At 42.2% G+C, this 21,081-nt stretch overlaps 3 protein-coding genes across 5 annotated transcripts; 1 reads left to right on the forward strand and 2 right to left on the reverse strand.

The window, feature by feature from the left end:
• The first annotated feature begins 93 nt into the window (after positions 1-93).
• On the forward strand, positions 94-5,536 carry LOC100691819 (inositol-tetrakisphosphate 1-kinase). 3 transcript variants are annotated; one of them, XM_013273858.3, is made up of 10 exons: positions 94-316; positions 462-486; positions 2,828-2,950; positions 3,117-3,234; positions 3,323-3,424; positions 3,593-3,633; positions 3,755-3,920; positions 4,166-4,233; positions 4,319-4,481; positions 4,556-5,536. In XM_013273858.3, exons 1-10 carry the CDS (start codon positions 111-113, stop codon positions 4,693-4,695), a joined length of 1,152 nt encoding a protein of 383 aa, XP_013129312.1. In that variant the 5' UTR covers positions 94-110; the 3' UTR covers positions 4,696-5,536. The 3 variants fall into 3 exon arrangements, with proteins under 3 accessions (XP_013129312.1, XP_005454353.1, XP_003449317.1); XM_003449269.5 differs by having other exon boundaries at positions 113-320; XM_005454296.4 differs by lacking the exon at positions 462-486 and having other exon boundaries at positions 94-320.
• Positions 4,839-11,922, reverse strand: LOC100692089 (high mobility group nucleosome-binding domain-containing protein 5). Its single transcript, XM_005454364.4, has 6 exons — positions 11,518-11,922; positions 9,210-9,250; positions 9,025-9,094; positions 8,846-8,911; positions 7,662-8,713; positions 4,839-6,604 (listed from the first exon to the last, which is right to left on the reverse strand). The coding sequence occupies exons 1-6, from the start codon at positions 11,561-11,563 to the stop codon at positions 6,536-6,538; spliced, it is 1,344 nt and encodes a 447-aa protein (XP_005454421.2). The 5' UTR covers positions 11,564-11,922; the 3' UTR covers positions 4,839-6,535.
• A 285-nt stretch (positions 11,923-12,207) lies between these two features.
• sars2 (seryl-tRNA synthetase 2, mitochondrial) lies at positions 12,208-20,711 on the reverse strand. The gene is made up of 16 exons (XM_003449271.5): positions 20,398-20,711; positions 19,391-19,486; positions 19,192-19,221; positions 18,920-19,060; positions 18,761-18,815; positions 18,590-18,653; positions 18,341-18,446; positions 18,195-18,242; positions 17,506-17,614; positions 17,127-17,172; positions 16,961-17,048; positions 16,705-16,817; positions 14,897-14,990; positions 14,624-14,716; positions 14,470-14,535; positions 12,208-12,487 (listed from the first exon to the last, which is right to left on the reverse strand). Exons 1-16 carry the CDS (start codon positions 20,671-20,673, stop codon positions 12,347-12,349), a joined length of 1,566 nt encoding a protein of 521 aa, XP_003449319.1. The 5' UTR covers positions 20,674-20,711; the 3' UTR covers positions 12,208-12,346.
• Between the last annotated feature and the right edge of the window lie 370 nt (positions 20,712-21,081).

The following is a 21,081-nucleotide window of genomic DNA, read 5'->3' on the forward strand; positions in this document are numbered from 1 at the left end:
ACCGGCCCCGGCCGCTTTAATTGGATGGCAGCGGCAACGAGGAAGTCAAGAGACTTTACCAGTTAAACTGGCCCTCTCGTTTCCCCCCCCCGAGGCGGACTCGGACTACCATGACTCATGACTGTCCCCATAAAAGAGTGAGAGGACTCGACACTCCCGAGCAGAAGTGGCACAGGGAAGGGATGAATGGATCGCCAGTCCGTGCGCGTGTGCGGTCCCTCGGCTGCTGGGGTCCGGATGTCAGGGCGCAGGGTGGGCTGCTGGCTCAGCGACAAGAAGTGCAGGAGGATGAACCTGGACGCGTTCATACGGTTCTGTGCGTAAGTGTAATTACTGTGTAACTCTTAGGCTATTCAGCTGTAAAATTCTCTTTACTGAATGATTTGTCAGTATAGTCTTGTTCAATATGTGTTACAAAACATAACAATAGACTATAAGCATTTTAATGCTTTTTCCTACAGAGACCATGGAGTGGAAGTGGTAAAGGTGAGTTTTTTTTTCTCCCATGAAATCACCTTGGCTTTTAATCTCGGGTGTTTGCAATAACAATGGCGAGTCAGATGAAATGCAAGGCTGAAGACTGGCCAGTTTTTTTAGTTGTTACGTAGTCACGTTGATAACAAGCCAGTGTGTGAGTGATGCTGTGCCAGACTCCAAGGAGTAAGATGATTTTAAACTCCCAAATTAAGGGGAAAATAAAATAGATTAAAATTGGGGTTTTTTAAGTCTAAAAAAGACTAAAGACTAAAAAATTTCTTGTTTGTGTGTGTGTGGGCGAACATCCCTAGCATTGCATGTCTTTGTAAGTGCATGACGGTAGACGGATGTTTTCATACTTGCTTGATAGTTGTGACAATAGATTAGGAACACCATGCGCTCATAGTCACATACTTGGGGCCACAACTTTAGCAGTTAGTGTCACAGCCACCTGCGGCCACCTGCTATAATCTGCTTGTAGTGAACTTGTAATTCATGCGTAATCATAACTGTTCAGACATTTAACTGCACACAAATATCTGTATATACTACTGCAGGGGTGTGTAAAACCACCTGGGTGTGTTTTATGGTGATTTAGATTTCAGGAGCAGATATCAGGAAGTGACTCTTTTTTTCTTGTCTGAAAGATTTGCTGGTGGCTTAAACCGAAGTGTGAAACAATACCAAAAGAAAATAAAAAGAACTGTGTGAACAAGGTCTATATATATTTAATGTGGTGTCTTAACCTTTTACATACTGTGTGATGTCATGCAGTTGACCTTGCTCCTGGAAGTTGTTGCGAGTCACTGTGTTGCAATCTATTGACTGTAGGTGTGCCAGTGACAAGGCCCTGCTAATGTACATAATTATCTACTGGCTCTGTGGTTTGGTTGTAAAACGTCTGATCCCTCCTGAAGCCAAGACAGCTGTCACATGCTGTTCCCCAGAGGTCAATTTTTTTGTTTTTTTTCTTTGTTCTCTATTTTTGTTCTCTTCTTGAATCATATAAGTCTTAAAGACAGTGCTAATTTTCTATTCAGTTTTATTTATATAGCACCAAATCACAAGAACATTCACCTTCAGTCAGATTACTCCCCTATGACAAGGCGCTTGGTCATAGGTTTCCAAGTGTTCTAGGAAAAGTGGCCACAATTCAAAGAAACACCCCTGCTGTCCTTGCTGCTGACTACCGGTTGGGTATGCAATGGTTTCAAACTTAAAGTAATAACACAGACTCATTTGATCATGTCTTGTAGCACACACTTTTTTGGGAAGCGATATTCAAATTAGCTTTATTCTTGTTTTATCACTGCTCAACCATTTGAGAATTTGGCTTTCTATATTTTTAGATGATCACTTCTTAATTGCTGCAGTGATTAGCTACATGTGCTAAAACAAACTGCCATTTGCAACTTCATGCTTATTACACTTCAAGACTGCACAAATGAAGATAATAAGAGTGATAATATGAGAATTTAGCTATATTAAACTCCTACAGCATAGATTGGCTACATCTAAGTTATGGCTTACAGCTGCACCACCCTGAGAACGCCCAATCTGATTTGACCTAAGAAGATAAGCACAGTTGTTTAGAGACAGCCCGAGCGCGCCAGGTTCTGTAGGTTTAGTGGGTGGGTCATGTGGTAATTGTAAAGTTAGTGGTTTGATCTCCAGCTCCTCCAGTCTGCATGTCAAGCGAGATACTGAACCTTGAGTTGCTCCTCGTGCATTGATTGGAGTGTGTGTGTGAACATTATAAGGTATGGATATGTGTGCGAATGGGTTCAGTTCAATTAAAAAAATGTATTTATATAGCACCGAATCACAGCAATAGTTTCCTCAAGGTGCTGTATATTGTAAGGGAAAGACCCTACTGTAATACAGAGAAAATCCCAACAGTCTAATGACGACCTGTGAGCAAACACTTGCTGGCAGTGGGAGGGAAAAAAACTCGCTTTCAAAAGGAAGTCTCAGGGAGGGGCAGCCATCTGCTGAGACCAGTTGGGGGTGAGGGGAGGAAGACTCTAATAATTAATGATTAAAAACAGAGTTGTGTATAAATATATAGAGACTGAAGAAGAAACACTCAGTGCATCATGCGAAGCCCCTAGCAGCCTAGGTCTATTGCAGTGTAACAAAGGGAGGATTCAAGGTCACCCGATCCGGCCCCAACTACATGAAAAAGGAAAGTTTAAGTCTAGTCCTAAAAGTAGAGAGGGAGTCTGTCTCACTAATCCAAACTGGGATTAAAGCATAAACAATAAGATAATGAAGCTTATAATAAAAAGTAGAAAATTCTATATTAAAACAACTCCATTAACATAGCCTGTACATTTTTTTTCTATTGTAGATTGATCTCACTCAGCCGCTGGGGCCTCAGGGACCCTTTGACATCATCCTTCACAAGCTGTCTGATGTCATTGTGGAAGCTGAGCACGATAGCCAATCACAGCAGCTCCTTGATAACTTTCAGGTAATGCTGCACCTATTTAAACTGTATCTTCATCTGGGGCTGCTGACAGAGGGTACTTCAATACTCTCTGTGTGTAGTCTTTTAATCTCGTGTGTTAATAATAATGGTGCAGCTGGGCATTTTCATTAATGAGCAGTTAGTGACTCCTCTCTCTTTCCCACCACAGAGTTATGTTTCAGCTCATCCTGACACAGTGCTGCTGGATCCCCTGCCTGCCATGGCTAAACTATTAGACCGCTTTGTCTCGTGTCGGATAATGAGCCAACTGAACAGTTCACTCCGAGGTGACTGCAGCTTCTCAGCCCAACGGGTAACGCAGCTTACAGCTCAATCGCAGAAATTAACAGTTGCTCATTCTCCTTTGATTGTCAGACTGGCGTATCTGCAGTCCTCCATGCCTCGAGGTCCACAGTGGAAATGACCTGTCATCCATTCAGCAGGCTGTGATAAGACAGGGCCTAACATTTCCTCTCAGTCAGTTCACTTAATCTCTGTCCTCTACATTTCGTAATTATTATACGTCTCTTCGTGTGCATGCATGCATGTGTGTGTGTATGAGTGAAGCCTGGAGGTAACATGCAATTCAGTTTTATAAAAATTCAAATACTAACACACAAACATTTCCTCTTTTCCTCACCTCAGTTTGTAAAACCAGAGTGGCACACGGCTCATATTCACATGAGGTAGCTGATTTGGTTTTTCCTGCCTCGCAAAATCCCACTTGATATCTACCAACTACTAACTGTAAAATTTATTCTTGTAAGTTTCCATTTCTTAATCTCATGTGGTCTCCATGTGCTGCAGATGTGTCTGCTCTTCAGTGCAGCCAGTCTGGCTGATATCCATCCTCCCTGTGTGCTTCAGAGTTTTGTGAACCACGGAGCCGTTTTGTACAAAGTGTTTGTGGTAGGAGACAAGCACTGCTGCGTAGAGAGACCCTCTATCAAGAACTTTCCCTCCGGCCCCTGTGGTCAGTTTCCACCCCGCCATTATTCTTTTAGTCTTTCCCGTCTTTTATCTTTTAACTTTTTATTGTAACTTTTTTTTTTTTTACTTACTTGCATTGCCCTTACCTTTCTTGCTTTTCCTTTCGTTTTGTGTCCCTTCCTTTTGAGTTCTAGCATTTCATTTTCTCTACTGCTTTCACTATCTTTGCCGCTGTTATCACCCAGTTTTGCTTTCTGTATAACTGTTTCTCTTTCTCCCTGCCTGCAGACAGGAGGACCATCTTCTTCAACAGCCAAAAGGTGTCCAAACCAGAGTCGAACTCTGATCTCACGTCTGTGAGTAACATTTCTGACTTAGTTTAGAGCAACAGGTCAGATGTTGTTCATGTCCACCATAAAATGCCACGTCTCATATTCTAAGGTGGATGAACATATGGTGGACCCGCCTTCTCCCAGCTCAGATGCTGTGGCCGCCCTCGTCAAGGAGCTCCGAGCTCAGCTCGGCATGGCCCTGTTTGGCGTGGACGTCATCATCAACATAGGAACGCACGCGCTCACCGTCATCGACATCAACATTTTCCCAGGTAGTGCCGGAGTACACCATGACTTACACACAGGAAGACACTGTCATTTTCTGATGCGCTCTTTTCTCTGCTAGGCTACGAGGGAATGCCTCAGTTTTTCTCCTCTCTGCTCAGCCACATCCAGTCAGTGTTGGACAAACACGCCGCCGCTGGTTCGCACACTACAGGTGGTTCCTCTGAGGAAACCGTGGGTGTTTGTCACCCCAGGAGTTGATCACGGATTGGTTTCATCAAAAGGATAAACAAAACTTGATCCAGAACTTTATCCTCTGCAAAACACACTAATTACTTTGACCTGCTAATTGTCTCTGCTCTGTTAAGGTCAACAAACAAGCAAAAAAAGGCAACCTACAGTACTTGAGTATACTTTTCTTTTTATTGTTTGACAGGTAGCATAGAAGAAGATACAGCAGGCACAAAATACAGCACTCTGATTGGCCAGTAATATTACAAATGCCTTTTTTAATCACTTTTTTCCATATTGTGTCATAATTCCTCTATGCTGAGCGCGTCACCTCCCCACAGACGTTTCCTGCAGTGTTCCTGCTGGTTTGTGAGATGCATTTTGTTGAAACATTTTGTATTTCTATAGAAAAAGGAACTACAGTACATTCATGTTGATTAACCTTTAAGCGAACAAGCATCTCCTCTTTGGAATAGATTGCTATAACATCGTCAGTGTTGATTCATAATATTCCACGTAATATTACCACGTGTTTACACAAGTTGACCGTCGGCTCGGCCAGTGTTCAAATACATAAACGTATCATAAATCTCGGCCTTGTAGAAAAAAGAGAAATATTTGTATACGAGTACCACATGATGCACTTTGATTACATATTAAAATACATTAAGTAATTCAGTATTTGGCTAATTATTGCATTCGCATGTGCTCTAGTCTATACTGTGTTATTGCACTAAGTGGGCCTCCAGTAGCAACCCTGTTAATCCTGCACTAAGTGCATATCTGCCCAGTGTCCTCTTGGGGGCGGTGTTGCTTCATATTTCCTATGACCTTGGCTTACAGACCTCATATCTGATATTTACACAAATGACATGACAGCCGTGAAAACTGGGATGTAACACTACCTAGTATTTATCGACATTATTGTCGGTGTCGCTGTTACCAAAAAGACAACAAATGGCTTTAGTGTTTCCTCTCCTCCTTCCTTCAGCTCCTCCTTGGCTTGTTAAGATAAGAGTGCAAAGCTGGCTGAGAAACCTGAGGTGACACTTTTAGACCTTGTAAGCTGTAAGTACATCACCTCCTTCTGCCACACGATCAACCAGGCAAAAGACAAACTTAACGTGTGATGTACGTGCAAGTGTGTGTTTCGCTCGTGTCACCCCGGTTCGTCGCGAACAGTCTGGCTGTAACAGTGCGTGCGCCAAATGAAACAAACAATCCTCATTTCTACTTAAGTCGCCAAAGAAATGAAGAGGAGATAACGACTTCCTCCTGGGTACAAATATCAGCAGTATCGTTAACAGTCGGAACAGCAGGGTACACACAGTTATCAGTTATTGCACAAAATATACTGTATATTAAAATACACTAACTACTTATAATAGGGAAACTGTATTTTTTTCCCCAAACAAGAACACGCCATCAAAGATGAAACCTTCAGAGTAAAAGAAGCGCTGATTGCTATGATCGTGACTCTTCGTGGCTGGCAATCTGCAATCAAACTAACATCTGAATGAAAGTGCTGAAATGCTATTGCATCTATCGCCTGTCTACCTCACGCACGTTATTTACAGATACTCGAGAAGACAGGGGCAACGGTGATGAGCACAAGCTTTTCTTCAACACAAAAACACATCCAAATGACCAAAGGAGAAGAAAAAAAGAGTATTCTTTTTCCCTCCAGGCAATCTAAAAGCAGAAATGAACCAACAGTATGTACACTTTGGACTAATGTCCATTTACAGATTCCTCTGAGTGCTGAAGGGATTTGAAGGCTGTTAAATGGAAACTGTGTGAGCTGAATGTGTGACTGTGAATGCAACAAAGGGGTTTTGTCATTCTGCTGTGCGTGTGTGTTATGGGTGTCTTATCCTCTGCGAAGTTCCCTCAGCTCTGCAGCCACTTTGCGCAGCTCTGCTTCAATCTCCAGCAGCTCCTGCAGATTAAAAAAAAGTTGCACAAGCATGGAATCAGTGCATTTGTAATTTGCACAGACAAGCTAAGAGAAAGCATATTTTTCAATTATCCCAAACCACTGTCAATGTAACAAGAGAGCCCCACCCCCCCCCCCCAAAAACCCCCGCTTTGTATATGTTTTTAAATATATTTGGCATAAAAACGTACATTTTTTACATACATGCAATAATAAATGTTCCATTTAATGGAGTCTGGTCAAATTAAATTGACTTGATTGGTATACACTGAGTTTATACCAAGCATAATTACCTTAATGATTAATTGTTTGAATAAATGAACCACTGATTTTATATATTACACTTGCATTTCACTCAGACGTATTGCTCTTAATGCTTCATGTTTGATTTTGTAAGTGTAAAATCTTTTACTTTGTGATATACTGAATATTACAATAACATACATTGTGATTTATCACCTTTTTTTAACTGCATGTAATGTCCTCAGATTTAAACTTTGTCAGTATTTTTTAGCCAATTAAAAAAGTTATCTTACTTCAGTTATTTATGTATTTATTTATTTAGTTTTTACGTGATTAAAAATGAGATTATCAAGGTTGCCTCCTGCCATGTCACATGACCCCTTTTGTTTCTTGTATTCCCAGAGAATTTTAATTTATTTAATAAAATGTCGTTATTTGGTGTCCCTTTATCAATACTGTATCACCAAGGATGATATCGTGATTCTATGGCAGGGGTGTCGGACTCCAGGCTTCAAGGGCCGGTGTCCTGCAGGTTTTAGATCACACCCTGGGTCAACACACCTAAATCAAATGATTAGTTCATTAACAGGCTTCTGGAGAACCCCAAGACATGTTGAGGAGGTAATTTAGCCATTTAAATCAGCTGTGTTGGATCAAGGACACATCTAAAACCTGCAGGACACCGGCCCTCGAGGCCTGGAGTCCGACACCTGTGTTCTATGGGTTCCCCATCCCAATAACTACCAAGTAACTACAGTATAATTACACTGTAATCTGCAGTTAAGACTGAATGTACCCATTAATTGTTCTAACTTACTTCTCCTTCATCTTCTTCATCCTCCTCTTCACCCTCCTCATTGTCTTCCTCCTCCTGCTGCCCCTCCTCATCCTCCCTGACATATTCATCCTCATCTTCCTCGTCCTCCTCGTTTCCATCCTCCTCCTCCTCACCCTTGTACCGCTCCCGCTCAAACTGCCGTGTAGCCTCATCGCTCGCTTTCTCCATCACTCTCTTCTGCTGCGGCTCCTTCACCTCCACCGCCTCTGCTGCCTCTTCCTTCTTAAATCCAGTCTCTGTTTTCTCTGAGTCGGGCTCTTTGTCTCCTTCCTCGCCCTCCTCCTTCTTCTTCTCACTGTCCTCCTTCTTCTCTTCCCCCTTCTTTTGATCCTCGTCTTCCTCTTTCTCTCTGCCCTGCGCCACCTGCTGTTCCTCCTCCTGCACCCGTTTCATCTTCCTGACGAGCTCATCCAGCTCTTCTTGCTTCTCCTTCCTCTCCCTCTCCTGCTCTGGCTTGCCCTTGCTGTCCTGCTCCTTCAGAAGCTCCTTCAACTCTTTTTCCACCTTCTCCTTCTCCACCATCAGTTCCACCTCATTCTTCCTCCTCTCCTCGAGCCTCTGCTTCTCCAAGTCCTCCACCATTTCCTCCTTCTTTTCTTTGTCCTGCTGCTCCTCCTTCTTGTCCTCCACCTTGTCCTTGTGCTCCGTCCCAGCGCCTTTCTGGATCTCCCTCTCCTTCACCGCCTCGTACCTCTTCTTTTTAAGCTCCTTCAGCAGCTCTTTGAGCTCTTCGTCATTTCTCTCCTCCTTGCCTTTCTTGGCGAGCTCTTCGGCAAGCAGCTCCTCAAGCTCCTTGGCTCGTTCCTCCTCGTCATCCCTCTCTCTATCTTCAATGCGCGGCTCCTCCATCACCTTCTCCTTGGTGTCATCATCCTCTGTTTTGTCTTCTTCCTTTCCCTCTGTCTCCTTTGCGAGGTTGCTCAGATCTCTCTCGTCCTCACCTGTCTCCTCGAAGTCATTCTCGTCCTTCTCATCATTGGCCAGATTGTACTCGTACCGCTGCCGTTCATCATCACGCTCCTTATCTCTCTCTGAAAAATGGAACCAGTCAGTGTGACATAAGAAAAGACAGCAAATATAAGTGCTCATGTTTTATGGGGTTTTTTTTAGTAGTAATATCTTAAAAACAACATCAGACTGAGGCAGTGTGAATTCATGTGTACCATCATCAGCCAGTTTCTGCAGCTCCCTGAGAAGACCCTGATGCCTGTGCACCTCATCAAGTTCATCTGCAAAAAACAATTAGACACAAGCGAGCCTAATCACCGTGCAATCAAACCGCACACACTAAACCCTGCATGACACCATCTGATCTCTTAAGAACAGCTAATTGGTTACCTACCTGCTAGCTGTGGGCCACAATCATGCGGTGACCCATCTTCATTCAGTGTCTCCTGAATAATACATTCAACCTAATGGTACAATGATACAATACACACAAACACACACACATATTTTACAGTGGAGTAATTAAAAAGCAGCAGACTGATGGATGAAATTTTTTTTTTTTAAAGTCTTGTTCCTCACCTTTGCATCATTAAGGGGTGAGATTACTGGCCGGCTTCCCACTGAAACACAAACCACAGACAGACACGCAGAGTGAACACGGTGAGGCACGGAGGGACAATTGGACTAAAAATCAGTGTAATCAGCAGTTTTCTATCAGTAAAAAGAGCTGAAACCTTGCACCACAGATGAAGTAGTTTGTTTACTTTCCAACCGTTTGCTCTGTGCGAGCGTAGGTGGAGCTGTTCCCTTGTTAATGTGCTTAACTCCCAGTCCCCCCTTCTCTCTCGCACTCCAGGATGCAGTCGTTCCTAGAAGCTTTAGCTCACAAGGTAGTTTCCCACCCAGGTTAAATCAGTCACCAATCCCATGCCAGCCAGCATGTCATTAAAGGCACACTAAGCTGCTCTGTCGGTGCCTTTTCCTCATGGTGATACACTGCATCTAACGAGGACCGAGAATCCATGTTCATCCTGCAACCTGCAACTCTCTCCTTCATTATTGCGCACCGGGAGCGAGGACTGTTTGAAGTGTGAGATGTGATGCTGCTCAGTTCCAGCAGTTTTATTCACCCTTTGTTCATGAATGTCATTGCACATGTTAACTTTACTTTACAAGATTGTTTTCTGTTTTTTTAGTGGTACTTCGCCATCACAATTATGAAGAAAATCATGCGTAAATAAAGGTAAATATAATCTTTCCAACAAATTTGTCAAGTCTGGGCCCCTGACGTTAAAAGGGAAACATAAAGAAGTTTTTAACTGTCATAATATTTTTGACTGACTGAAAATGCCTAATGAAGTGTACTTGTATTAGCATGAAGTGCATTTTTCTTCCACCACTGTCAAGCATACCACACTAACAGTGCCACCCAAAATACACAAAGGAGAATATTTGTAAGGACGTTTCTAAGGAATTACCCACATCTACAAAAAAAGTATATCTGCAGAGGCACATAATGGAAATCAACAGTTGTTTTGTTTTTGTTTTTTTAGTGTTTCTCATCGGCTTATTTATTAAAACCATGAGCAATTCACTTCACTTTGATTGTGTCTATCAACTAACAACAATGGTTTTGTTTAAAAGACGCCATAAAGGTTCACTTCATCAAACATGACTTCAAATGTTATGTATTCACAAATAATTATAAATAATAAAAGACACTGAGGAAAATCAAAGCTTTGACTTTTATCTGGGCTCTGTGGGATCGCAGCTCACAGCCCGATCAGTGCAGGATCAATACGGGACCAGCTGATACCACTGGTGCCCCCTCGCAGACACGTGAGCTGCCTACAGTTTGGCCTTTAAACAGTCTGCAAGTCCATGTGATGACGAAGTGTGTGTGTGCGTGTGTGTGTGTGAAAGCTGGGACACCCCAGTGCCATAATTATCACCGTGATCTGGCTTTATATCGGCTTGTCCGCTCTGAAATGAATACATCACGTGTCCAAGTCAAATTAGTGGAGTACACGAGCTGCTCAACAAGCCCCAAAATGTCTGTCTGCATCAGCAATAGATGCATTTATTATGGGGGGTTGAAGGATGCGCAATATGGAGTCTTGGCATTGATCGATGTCGAGCGGCAGTTGCATTCAGGAGTATTTTATATCCAGTTTAATGTAATAATAGATTTGGTTGTATAGTGTTAGGGTGGGGTTATTGCCCTCACACACTGCGACACAACTCTAACCCACAGTTTGTACCTATAGGTTACTGACAGAGCTGTGCGCCCCTGCAGACGCGCGCGTGTGTGTGTGTGTGTGTGAGGCATACTTCCCCTGCTTCTCACACCCCGCACGCGGTCTGTTATAATTGATTACGCTGGCTCTCGCAGCGGCTGGCGCGTGCAGCTGAGCAGCACGCGCACGTGTGCGCTGTTCCGCTCACCTGCGCGCGGAGCTTTTTCCATTTGGATTTGTAGCGGACAACGCCGGGAGTCCCTAAACACCGAAATACTCCTCAGTGTATGAAATGCGTCTACGGCCAGAAGCAGTATCGTCCCACAGGCACACAAACACAAAGGTGGGCGCACAACAAATTATGTAACAACGCTCCTGTTTAGCCTATTAGTCTTAAACCCCTGCGGATTCCGCCATTAGGTTAGCATAAAGCCCCAGTCTGCGCCACAAAGTAGCGCTAAAACGCGTTTATTGTGTCTATGTCTATCACAAAGCCGGCTCCATGGCGGTAAAAAGAATAGCTGAGGTAGTAGTGTGTAAAGAACTGGGTCGTCTCCGGCTTAGCTTGCCAATTTTTTGCCGCCACTTCACACTAAAAGCGCCCTGCATGCACACTGTGTGTGTGTTTAATGGATGTGATGAACGCTTACCTCCGACGGCAGCCCAGAGAAACACCGCGGTTATCAGAATTCCCATAGGATCCGGGAAGTGAGGCTCCTGCAGGAGATAACCTTGAAATAACGGGCTGGATCTTCTTCACACACCCGCCGAGCGAGGTGGAGCCGAGCCGCGGAGCACAGTCCTGTGTGTGTGGTGTCAGGTGACCGATTAAAGCCCAGACCGGTGCCAGAGAATCAGGTTGACGTCCTGTACTTAGCAAAAATATTTGCGCATCAACTGTGATAACAGTAGGGGCATGCAGCTCTCCTTAGATTCAAGCGAAAATAAATTCACTTAAACTGCGCTCTGTTTAAACCCCAGCGCTCTTCAATGACACTATTAGGATAACACTTTGATTGCAGGCTCCCTGTAGGCTTCATCACCTCCTCTAGCTGCTGCTCAATTATTTTAGCAGATCACTTTGAAACAGCTGGTAATATAAGGCACATTAACAAGTCTTTATGTCACCTTTGGGAGTTACTAAATATCCAACTGCAAGCTCCCCCCTTCAAAGGCACATAGTGTGTTTTTGTTGTAGAGCTAATCCATCTACAAGGTCTATAAATGCAGCCCCCTGAAAAAAAAAAACCCAAAGTAACCATATTGGAGATATACACACTTTTTTTATTGCTTTTTTCTTATTGTTCCTCTAATTATCCAGACAAAAGACACCCGTTTCATTACATTAGACAAAGGAATATTTTTTATTTCTTTTGAGGGACATAGTCAATCAACCAATCCACTTGCATTAAATAAACAAACAAACATTTATTTATGTAGACGATGGCTTCTGTTTAAAGCGTTGAACTTGTGTTAGTGTCATCTAATTTTAGGAGCCGGCCTTGCTGGCGGGTAGCGCTGATTGGGTCCGATGTATTTCAGTGGAGTGTACTTTGGCTTCTCAATCACTTCCAGACTCAAGTAAGGCTGCAGGGCTCGGGGAACACGTATTGTTCCCTCCTGGTGAGAGAACATAAGTAAGTATAGTCTTAGTTTCAAAACTTCTTGAAAACATATGATGAGAGAAAAAGCTAGACTTTATCAATTCCTGTGAAAAACTAAATACACCCTCACTACTTCTATAAGAATTAACAGCCAGTTGGTGTTATTCAAATGCACTTCATTAATTGATTATCATTGAGTGTGAGTGCCTTTACAAAAAGCAGAAGTTTGGGACTTTGCTGGTCTGGAGCATTCAGGTGTGTGTTAACACGTGCTACAAGCTTCCTAAGAGTGGACATCCCAGCAAATTTACCTCAAAGGTCGGCCGTGTAAAGCTCAGAGAAATTTAATGGTTAAAGTTCATGATGGCACAATTATACAAGTATGGATTGTTTGGAAGTGTTTAAAGGAGAAAGCCTCTGATGTAGAAACAGAGCATGGCAGCAAGAGTTAGGTTCGAAAAGCTGCATCTGTACAAACCACAAGATTTCAAGAACAAGTCCTCTGTGAAAACGTAAAACCAAGCACAGCCCATCAGCACCAACACCTCATACCAATCGTCAAGCATGATGGTGGAGGGGTGATGATTTGGGCTTGTTTTGCAGCTACAGGAGCTAAGCACCTTCAGCAGTCACTGAACTCCTGTGTACCAAAATACTGTAAAGTCAAATGGGAGGCCTTCTGTACCACAGCTAAAGCTCAGCCCAAACTGCGTCCTGGAACAGCACAATGATCCAAACACAGCAGCAAATCAAAAGAAAGGCTGAAAACGAAAAAAATCAGCCTGCTGCAACGGCGAAAATGTTTAGCTCAGGTATATGTGATGTCAAGGTATCTATGTCTGTCTTTTACTACAGTCTAGATCAGTGGTCTTAAACTTAAAATATCTGTGGGCCACTTCTGGTTCTGTCATCTCATGTGAGGGACACTTTAGTGTTCAAGTAGTACAAAAAACAAAAAAAACACAAAACATACAAAAATGAAAACACCCACAAATATTTCCAAAAATGTAGTGTTTTGTTTGTTTTTTGAAATTTCAAATTTTGTATAACAAGACAAAACTGCTAAAGTGAGCACAATTATTTTTCTCACTCTTAACTGAAGCCTTTCACTGAACTACCAAATGAACAAATTGGTACTCTCTTTCTGCTCATATTACCTTCATATTAAGTCATTTTTTCCTTTTTAAAGAACTTATTTTAGCATTGCACGCAACAGCAAACAAATCCCCCCTAACAAAAAAGTAACTTCACGTCAATATAAAGTAGGGGTGATGTGGGCCGCAAGTGACCCCCTGGCTGCCAGTTTGAGACCCCTGGTATAGAGCCTGAACGTGACAGCTCAGTGGGTTTTAGAAAAAATTAAAAGATCCTTGATCTTGAAGTTCATCGATACCATTCAACTTCTGGCATGAAACTGTTTACGATAAACAATCTGGAAATAAACTGAGATTTCTATTTGAATCCCTGACTCGGTTGCCGTTTCCACTGCTGCAGTGAGACTTGCCCGTCACAACTTCTAACCCTTCTGTGGCTCTGTGCCGATTCAGAATTACAAAACAAATTATTCTTTGCAAACACAAACTGTCTTGTGGCACATAGAGTCACCGGCTTTTCTTTACACTCAGTAAAGAAGTTGTCTCTCTCCCAGCAGCCTCTACTTTGGGTTTTCAACATCAACTTTCCTTTGTTGTACCACTGTGGCGTGTGCAACGGGGCGCATTACTGCAGACAGCTGCTGTAACTAGGTCGAGTAAAATTTATTTAGAACCTCACGTGATGTGCAAAGTCCCAGAAAAAAATGTTTGGAAGGGTAGGATGTGAGTTTGACAGAAGTGATTTAAACATGAATCACAACAGTCACAACACCACAAATATTACACATTATACACTGTGTCAGGTAGATGAACTGGTGTTTTATTATGAGAAACATGAGGGGAATATACAACAGAACTGTTTTTCATAATAATGTGGGAAAAAAAGCTGCTGCTGGTGTCTTACTTTGGTTTGGTGAGTCTCCAGGATGGCGATTACGGTTCGGGGGATAGCACACGCTGTGGCGTTCACCTAGGATGAGGAAGAAAACATAGATTACGGAGGTGGTATATGTAATCAGCAGCAATATACAGCAGTGCTGCATCATCCGCAGTCTTACTGTGTGGGCGTACTGCAGACTGCCGTCCTCTCTCTCATACAGGATGTTGAGGCGTCTGCTCTGGTAGTCTGTACAGTTGGACGCACTGGAAACCTGAGATATAGAGGATATAAAATGAGCAACAATTATAAAAACCAGTCCTTAAATTTATTCATGCAGGAGTGGTGTGAGTCACTACTGACTGTTCAAACTGAAAGCTTCTTGATTAGAAATAGAAATGAGGTAACTGGAGGTAAGTAGGTAAATGGGTAATATTTATATAACAGGGCTGACCTCTCCATAGCTGTTTCTCCCAGGCATCCAGGCTTCAATGTCATACTTTCTGTGTGCTGGAGGACCAAGTTCCTCTGTCGGCATGTCTAGCACTCTGAAGAAGAAAACACTCACAGGTAAGGGTCGGATCTCAACATTTAGCTGAGGAATGTGTAAAGTGAAAGTAGTGCTGCATTTTCTGTAGACATTGGGTGACTCGAGCTTTAAATGTACTTTTTTTCTGTTTCAGTTCAAATTCAAGACAGAACAGGGTTCAACTAAACTCACTGCTTTATGACTACATGGGATTGTCAGCCTGTCAATGAGCAATTTAGAAGCATTTTTCCCCAGAATCCACCTCTTGGATATAAGATGTTATCATTCTATCCTTTTAGACACTTGTGTACCATTGTAACACAGCTCACCTGTTCATACTTGAATGGCCAAAAATGTGACCGTTAACAGACGAATCCTAATTGGGTCACTTTCCAGTCGAAGTTGAAGGTTTGTTTTGTTTTTTGCTTTTGTTTTTTTCAGAAGTACTGAAATTATGCCAAGCTTTACCAAGAAGAGGGACGAGGTCATAATGTCACCAGTCACCACCACTTGTGACCTGGTTCTAGCCATACATGTCCATACCACAACATTACCTCCACCATATTTTACAGATGATGTGTTATGCTTCTGATCATGAGCCGTTTCTCTCCTCCTCCATACTTTTCTTAAACACCATTTTAGTTTCATTTGTCCACTTAATTTTTCTTTCAGAACTGTTCAGGCTCTTTCAAATGATTTCTGGCAAAGATGGCCAGTACAATCCTTCTTTTAAAGGACGTATCAGTTTCATATATCTGATAGGTTTCTTTTGGTTTTACAGCCTAATGGACTTTTCCACTTTCAATGGAAAAATCTCAATTTCTTTGGCCCTCATATTGAGATTTCCAGTGAACTAATGGAATAATAAGGGCGCAAACCTCACCTGGCCAAGGAAACTAAACACTACCACGCTAATATTGGGCAGAAAACCCTTATGGCTCCAATATGTTCATTGTGTTGCGCACTGAATTTGACACCACATCCTGTCTTGCTTTAGCCAGTCATGCACATCTTGATCTTTGTAACCTATCCAGCTGTGCCGTGGCCACTGCAGCTGAACTGAAGAGACTAGTGTACGATCTTGTCAGTCTATACTGCCATTTTAATGATATTCCAGTACAGAAGCTCAGAGACATATAGATGTTGGATATACAGATGTTGGAACAGAAAACCTGAGTTTGTAGTGGAAAAAAAAAACACCTGACAAATTGTTGGCTTCTGGTTTTGAGTTCTTCTCCTATATCAGCACTTATGTGGCAATACTGTCTGAGTGGCGACACCTAGCTTTCAGAAAAATACTGCAGTGTCTTCCTGCGTCTTAACGGTGGATATAAATACAAGTGACTGTGAGATGATGTTGTGGAACAAAGCAACCACTGTAGTGGGTATAGAGGGCCACAGAAACACGGAAAACAGATACATATAAAATGTGTTCACACATCAACAATAAAAATACCTTTACACTTAATATTTTATATCTTTGGTCTTATGTTGTCATGCTCAGCTTTTGCGTCTTTCCTCACTACACGAAACTATTTCTTACTACCAGTGGAAGCATTCACTGAGAGAAAACAGGGGAGGAACATCGCCATTTTGCATTTCAGAATATTTCCACACTGTACAAAACTATCATTTAGTCCAAGCTGAACAAAGAACACAGCTGAGGAGACAGTAAGACTGTGTGTGTGTGTGTGTGTGTGTGTGTGTGTGTGTGTGTGTGTGTGTGTGCTGACCTGTAGTGCAGTTCCAGTGCAGAAAACATCTCTTTTTGCAGACTGACGAACTCCTGCAGCAGCTGCGAGCTTTCTTCTCCTGTCTCATCTGCCGTCACTCCAAACATCTCCACCTGCACAGATGCACATAGTAGTTCAGCAGGAGGAATTGTTTATTCAAAAGCAAGCAGCCAAACAAGCAAATAACCATTTACATTATCACTGGTTTGTCCGTGTACAGCAAATGTACACATTAAACTTCCGTGTGGCTTCTGACCTTATTGAAATGATGTACTCTGTAGAGCCCCCATGTCTCTCTGCCTGTGTCGGTCTCTGCTCTGTAGCAGGTGCTGCTGCACACCGTCCTGCACACAGACACGACAGCATCACGTGATGTGTAATTACTCCATATATCTCAAAGTAACAGGTGGGGTGCACCTCACCTGACAGGCAGGTCCTTCCAGTTCACTGCATGATCCATGAAATAGCCTGAGGGAAGAGACACAAATGGATGCATCCAGTTTACACATTACCACCCCTCAGATTAAAGAAACACAACCAAACGTACCGAGATCCACAAGAGCTTTTCTTTACTGAAACCTGACTACTGATATGTTGATGGACAGCAAGACACACGACATCTCACTTCAGCAATCGATCGAATGCTTGAATGATCAAATGTTGTTGGGACTAAGCAGACCTCTCTCAGTTACTACACTCGATAGCTGTAGGCTTACTAAAAAATACAACACACTGTTGCTGTATTGATAAACAACCAACTGTTTATTTGAAACTGTGTGGAAATGGACAAAAAAGCTTTACCTGCCACCCCAACCTCTCCAGTTCCAGCCAGGTTGAGGTCTGGGAAACGTGCAGGGTCCAGTGAGTAGACTTGCGAGCTTTGGGCATTGGGCTGCATCCCACAACCCTCCTGGAGGTGGTCAAATCAGAGAGCACAGTTACTTTAATGAAAATTTATATATAACTGCAAAACAATTCATTTAGAATAATTTAAATTAAAATTGTTCTATTTAAAATTCAAGCAGCAACCTTCACGGCTGAAAAATGAGGCTAATGCAGATGTGCTAGCACCAAAGGTGAGTCAATCCCCATAGACTCCCATGTTAAAATGCTCAACTTTGCTACAGATATGAATATGTTTATGGCCTGGTTTTGAAAAATGGCTTTCATTTCTATGGCTAATTGCAAAGGTTATGACAAGGTAACCAGGTGAATGTGTCTGACTCAGTCATTTTCATTTTATTAAGGCTTTAATTTGGGGGCATAGCCACTTTGAGTGACAGGTGAGCGCCTACTCGGCAGCAAAACTGAGCTCCTAAACTGTGCTTATATCTGGCAAACAATAAGCTCAAATTAAAGCCTTAAAATGAGGCTGAAAGACGAGACTACACAGAACAGTGAGTGTCTTGATGGATGAGACTATCCTTTATGTACAGCGTATGACAAAATTATTTTATTGTGACTTTAGAAACCTGAGCTTTGGTACTCACAAACACTGCACCCTTCAGCATATCAGGCACAACCATGGGAATGAAGCCCTGTAGGAGTCAAAGGGGGAATGTCTAGATATTGAGAATAATACACACTACAAACATTAATTATTCGGGGATCACATCAAATGACCAAACACACGTACCCGTCGCTGTAGCGTGTCAAGGGCAAAGTTCTGGAGTGCAGCTTGAAGTCTGGCCCCGGCTCCTCGAAGATAGTAGGACCTGTGGCCTGAGACATGAGCTAGATGCCTGCAGCAGTGGACAGAGGAAATGCAAATAGCGCAGTTTATTTAAATTAAAGTAGCCTGTAGCCTGTACTGTATATTAGACAGTGTTATAGTGGGCATACAGTACAGTGAAGGACTGTAAACAACAAACAGAGTCATCATCACCTCTGCCTGATGAGTCCTAACTCTTCTCCCAGCTCTACATGTCCTTTGGGCTTAAAGTCAAACTCTATACCAGAGAAGCACACGCACACACGTTTGCGTCAGCATTCATTAAAAAATATTAGGTAATCAATTTAAAGTTTAGAAATCTGCACTTCTCATCTCATTAGTCACCTGGTTTCTGTCCCACGAGCTCCACCATCCTCGCCTGGCTCTCATCTCCTACTGGCTGGAAAGAGCAAGAGAAACTTAGACTTAGTGACTTGAGCTTCACAGTAAATCTCTCCCAAGCGGCTCAGGACAAAGTAGTGTGTGTGCATAGTGTGTCCTGACCACAGCAGGGTGTGTAGTGTTGGGCAGCCTGAGTGCTCGGCCATAGTGTTCCTCATCCAGCTCAGTCTCTTTGTGGTACAGATGATTGAGTCTGTTGCGGATCTCTCTGCCCTTCTGAAGAGCTTGGTTGTACTCTGGAAGCTAAAGAATAGAAAGGAGCAAAGACTCAGAAGTGGTGCCACATGAGATTTATTATAGATCAAAAACATGGGGAAGTAGGAAGGTTAACTGATTCAGTAATAAAAGAGACAAGGTTCTGAAGTGAAACTTACATTGGCGAGGGCTTTCTTGTCCTCCTTTGTCTGTGAGGAAAAGATCAGTTAGGTCATAGAAATCTACAAATCTACACTCTGACAACTTGGAACAACACAAAATAAAAACTCAAAGCAGAGTAAATGATGACGCAAACCTCGATAGAAACTCAAGTTCATTCTGGTTATAATGTTTAGAGCTGTAATAACAATTTCTCACCACTAGTCCTCTGACTATATCGCTGATGCGCCGCTTCTCTTCCTCCAGTTCAGAGATTTCTGTCTTTACTGCCTGGAGCTCCTGCCACACACACACCTAAAAGGTACACAATCAGGATGATCAAGTCAAAAGCAAGCAAATTAGACAATAGTAATGTTAAGCAGGTGTACATATGTAAAAACACTGAGAACTAATGAGTCAAATATAACACAGTCAATCTAATTTTAAACAACTGCTTTGTTTTTTGTTTCCCAGATGATTTCATGATAAGATATCATGCTTACAGTCACAAGTATTCACACCAAAGACATCACTTTTTATTATGGTAAGTAGAAAAAAAGTGTAGTTTTAAGGTCAGTCAGCATGACTAGACATTTTGTCAATTTTTAGATCCAGGCTAGGCTTGCAGTGCCCTCCATAGTAGGTTTTTTTTTTTTTTTTGCCTCTTTACACCACCACCACAGTGGATTGCAAATCAGGGAATCAAGATGTCATTTAAGCGCAGACTTTAAGGTTTAATTGTCAGGGTTATAAAAGATTTTGCATGAACAGTATAAGAATTACAGCCATTTTTGTCCCACACATTACAGAGGGTATTGTATTTCTCTAATTGTGACCTGCAGGTAGTACAGTTGAATTATTTAAAAATTAAAGCAAACCTCACAAACATGCATGTTAGGTTTTTACTCCATTTAGATGATTGAGTATCAGTCTGCTATGAGGTTTTAGAGTACAGTTTGTTGACCTCCTAGTCTAGAAGATTCACCTGCAGAAGAAGGAAAAGTTCCTCACTACTTGCCCTAAATCTTTACACATCTACGCATCAGTGGGAGTTTGTGACATCACATGTTACATTTTAAGCAAATGCATGTAAAGGCTTATTGTAAAAACAGATTTTTCAGTCAAGTGATAAGATTCAGAAAAAAAAAAACTAGTTTTGACATGAGATAAAATTATGGTGTTTTAATGCCACAAACAGTACTTAATAAGTAACTAAAACCGCTTACAATTTTCCTCACATCGTCCCCTCGCAGGTCCCCTTTCCTGCTCTCTACATTAGCTATGACTTTGTCAGTCTCCTCACACACGGCTCTCATGTCCAGCTCAGGCTTGTCACTGTAGCCTTCACGGACATGCTCGTACAAACGACTCCGGACTCCATGCGACAAGCGATGCGGGACAAATACATTTACCCTATGCCCTGGACACTGTCTGGCTACCGGCTTTAACACAGCAGCTGCAAAAACCCCAACTTTAGCAACCATGCCGATGCAGGTCGCCATGTTTGTCTGGTAGCGGAAGATGCGTTCACAGAGGTATAGGAACAATCAATGCCATATTCTGTTTAGGCTCTTGCTCAACTGAAGTTTCTCGTGTTTATCAATGCGTCCCGTACATTTGAGGCAATGTTTGTGTATTTCATTATTATTGTTATTTTTATTATTATTACTATTTTTGATTAATGATAAATTTATATTTTTAGGTGTCCGTTTAACTAGGTAGCACTATTTCTGGCTTTTAAAAAAGTCCGTATCCTCCGTGAATGCAGCATGAATACGGAAACCAGTGTTACCGCAGCTAGAAACCAAATAATTTTTTGTAAATAATTAAATTTAGAACGCAATTTTAAATGAGTAGTTATTTTGTCGCAACTTTGTCACAAAAGAGGACCAGGATTTTTTTTTTTTTTT

The sequence above is a fragment of the Oreochromis niloticus genome, linkage group LG14 (genome assembly GCF_001858045.2).
Source record: "Oreochromis niloticus isolate F11D_XX linkage group LG14, O_niloticus_UMD_NMBU, whole genome shotgun sequence".
Taxonomy (NCBI): Eukaryota; Metazoa; Chordata; class Actinopteri; order Cichliformes; family Cichlidae; genus Oreochromis; species Oreochromis niloticus.

Coding starts and splice junctions, on each gene's coding strand:
- LOC100691819 (XM_013273858.3), top strand. CDS start 111: ATGACTCATGACTGTCCCCATAAAAGAGTGAGAGGACTCGACACTCCC. Junction 2,951..3,116: donor AGCTCCTTGATAACTTTCAG/GTAATGCTGCAC, acceptor TTCCCACCACAG/AGTTATGTTTCAGCTCATCC. Junction 3,921..4,165: donor CTTTCCCTCCGGCCCCTGTG/GTCAGTTTCCAC, acceptor CCCTGCCTGCAG/ACAGGAGGACCATCTTCTTC.
- LOC100692089 (XM_005454364.4), bottom strand. CDS start 11,563: ATGGGAATTCTGATAACCGCGGTGTTTCTCTGGGCTGCCGTCGGAG. Junction 8,912..9,024: donor TTGTGGCCCACAGCTAGCAG/GTAGGTAACCAA, acceptor TGTTTTTTGCAG/ATGAACTTGATGAGGTGCAC. Junction 8,714..8,845: donor GCAGAAACTGGCTGATGATG/GTACACATGAAT, acceptor TCCATTTTTCAG/AGAGAGATAAGGAGCGTGAT.
- sars2 (XM_003449271.5), bottom strand. CDS start 20,673: ATGGCGACCTGCATCGGCATGGTTGCTAAAGTTGGGGTTTTTGCAGCT. Junction 18,654..18,760: donor GCTCGTGGGACAGAAACCAG/GTGACTAATGAG, acceptor TCTCTGGTATAG/AGTTTGACTTTAAGCCCAAA. Junction 14,536..14,623: donor GTCTGCAGTACGCCCACACA/GTAAGACTGCGG, acceptor TCCTCATCCTAG/GTGAACGCCACAGCGTGTGC.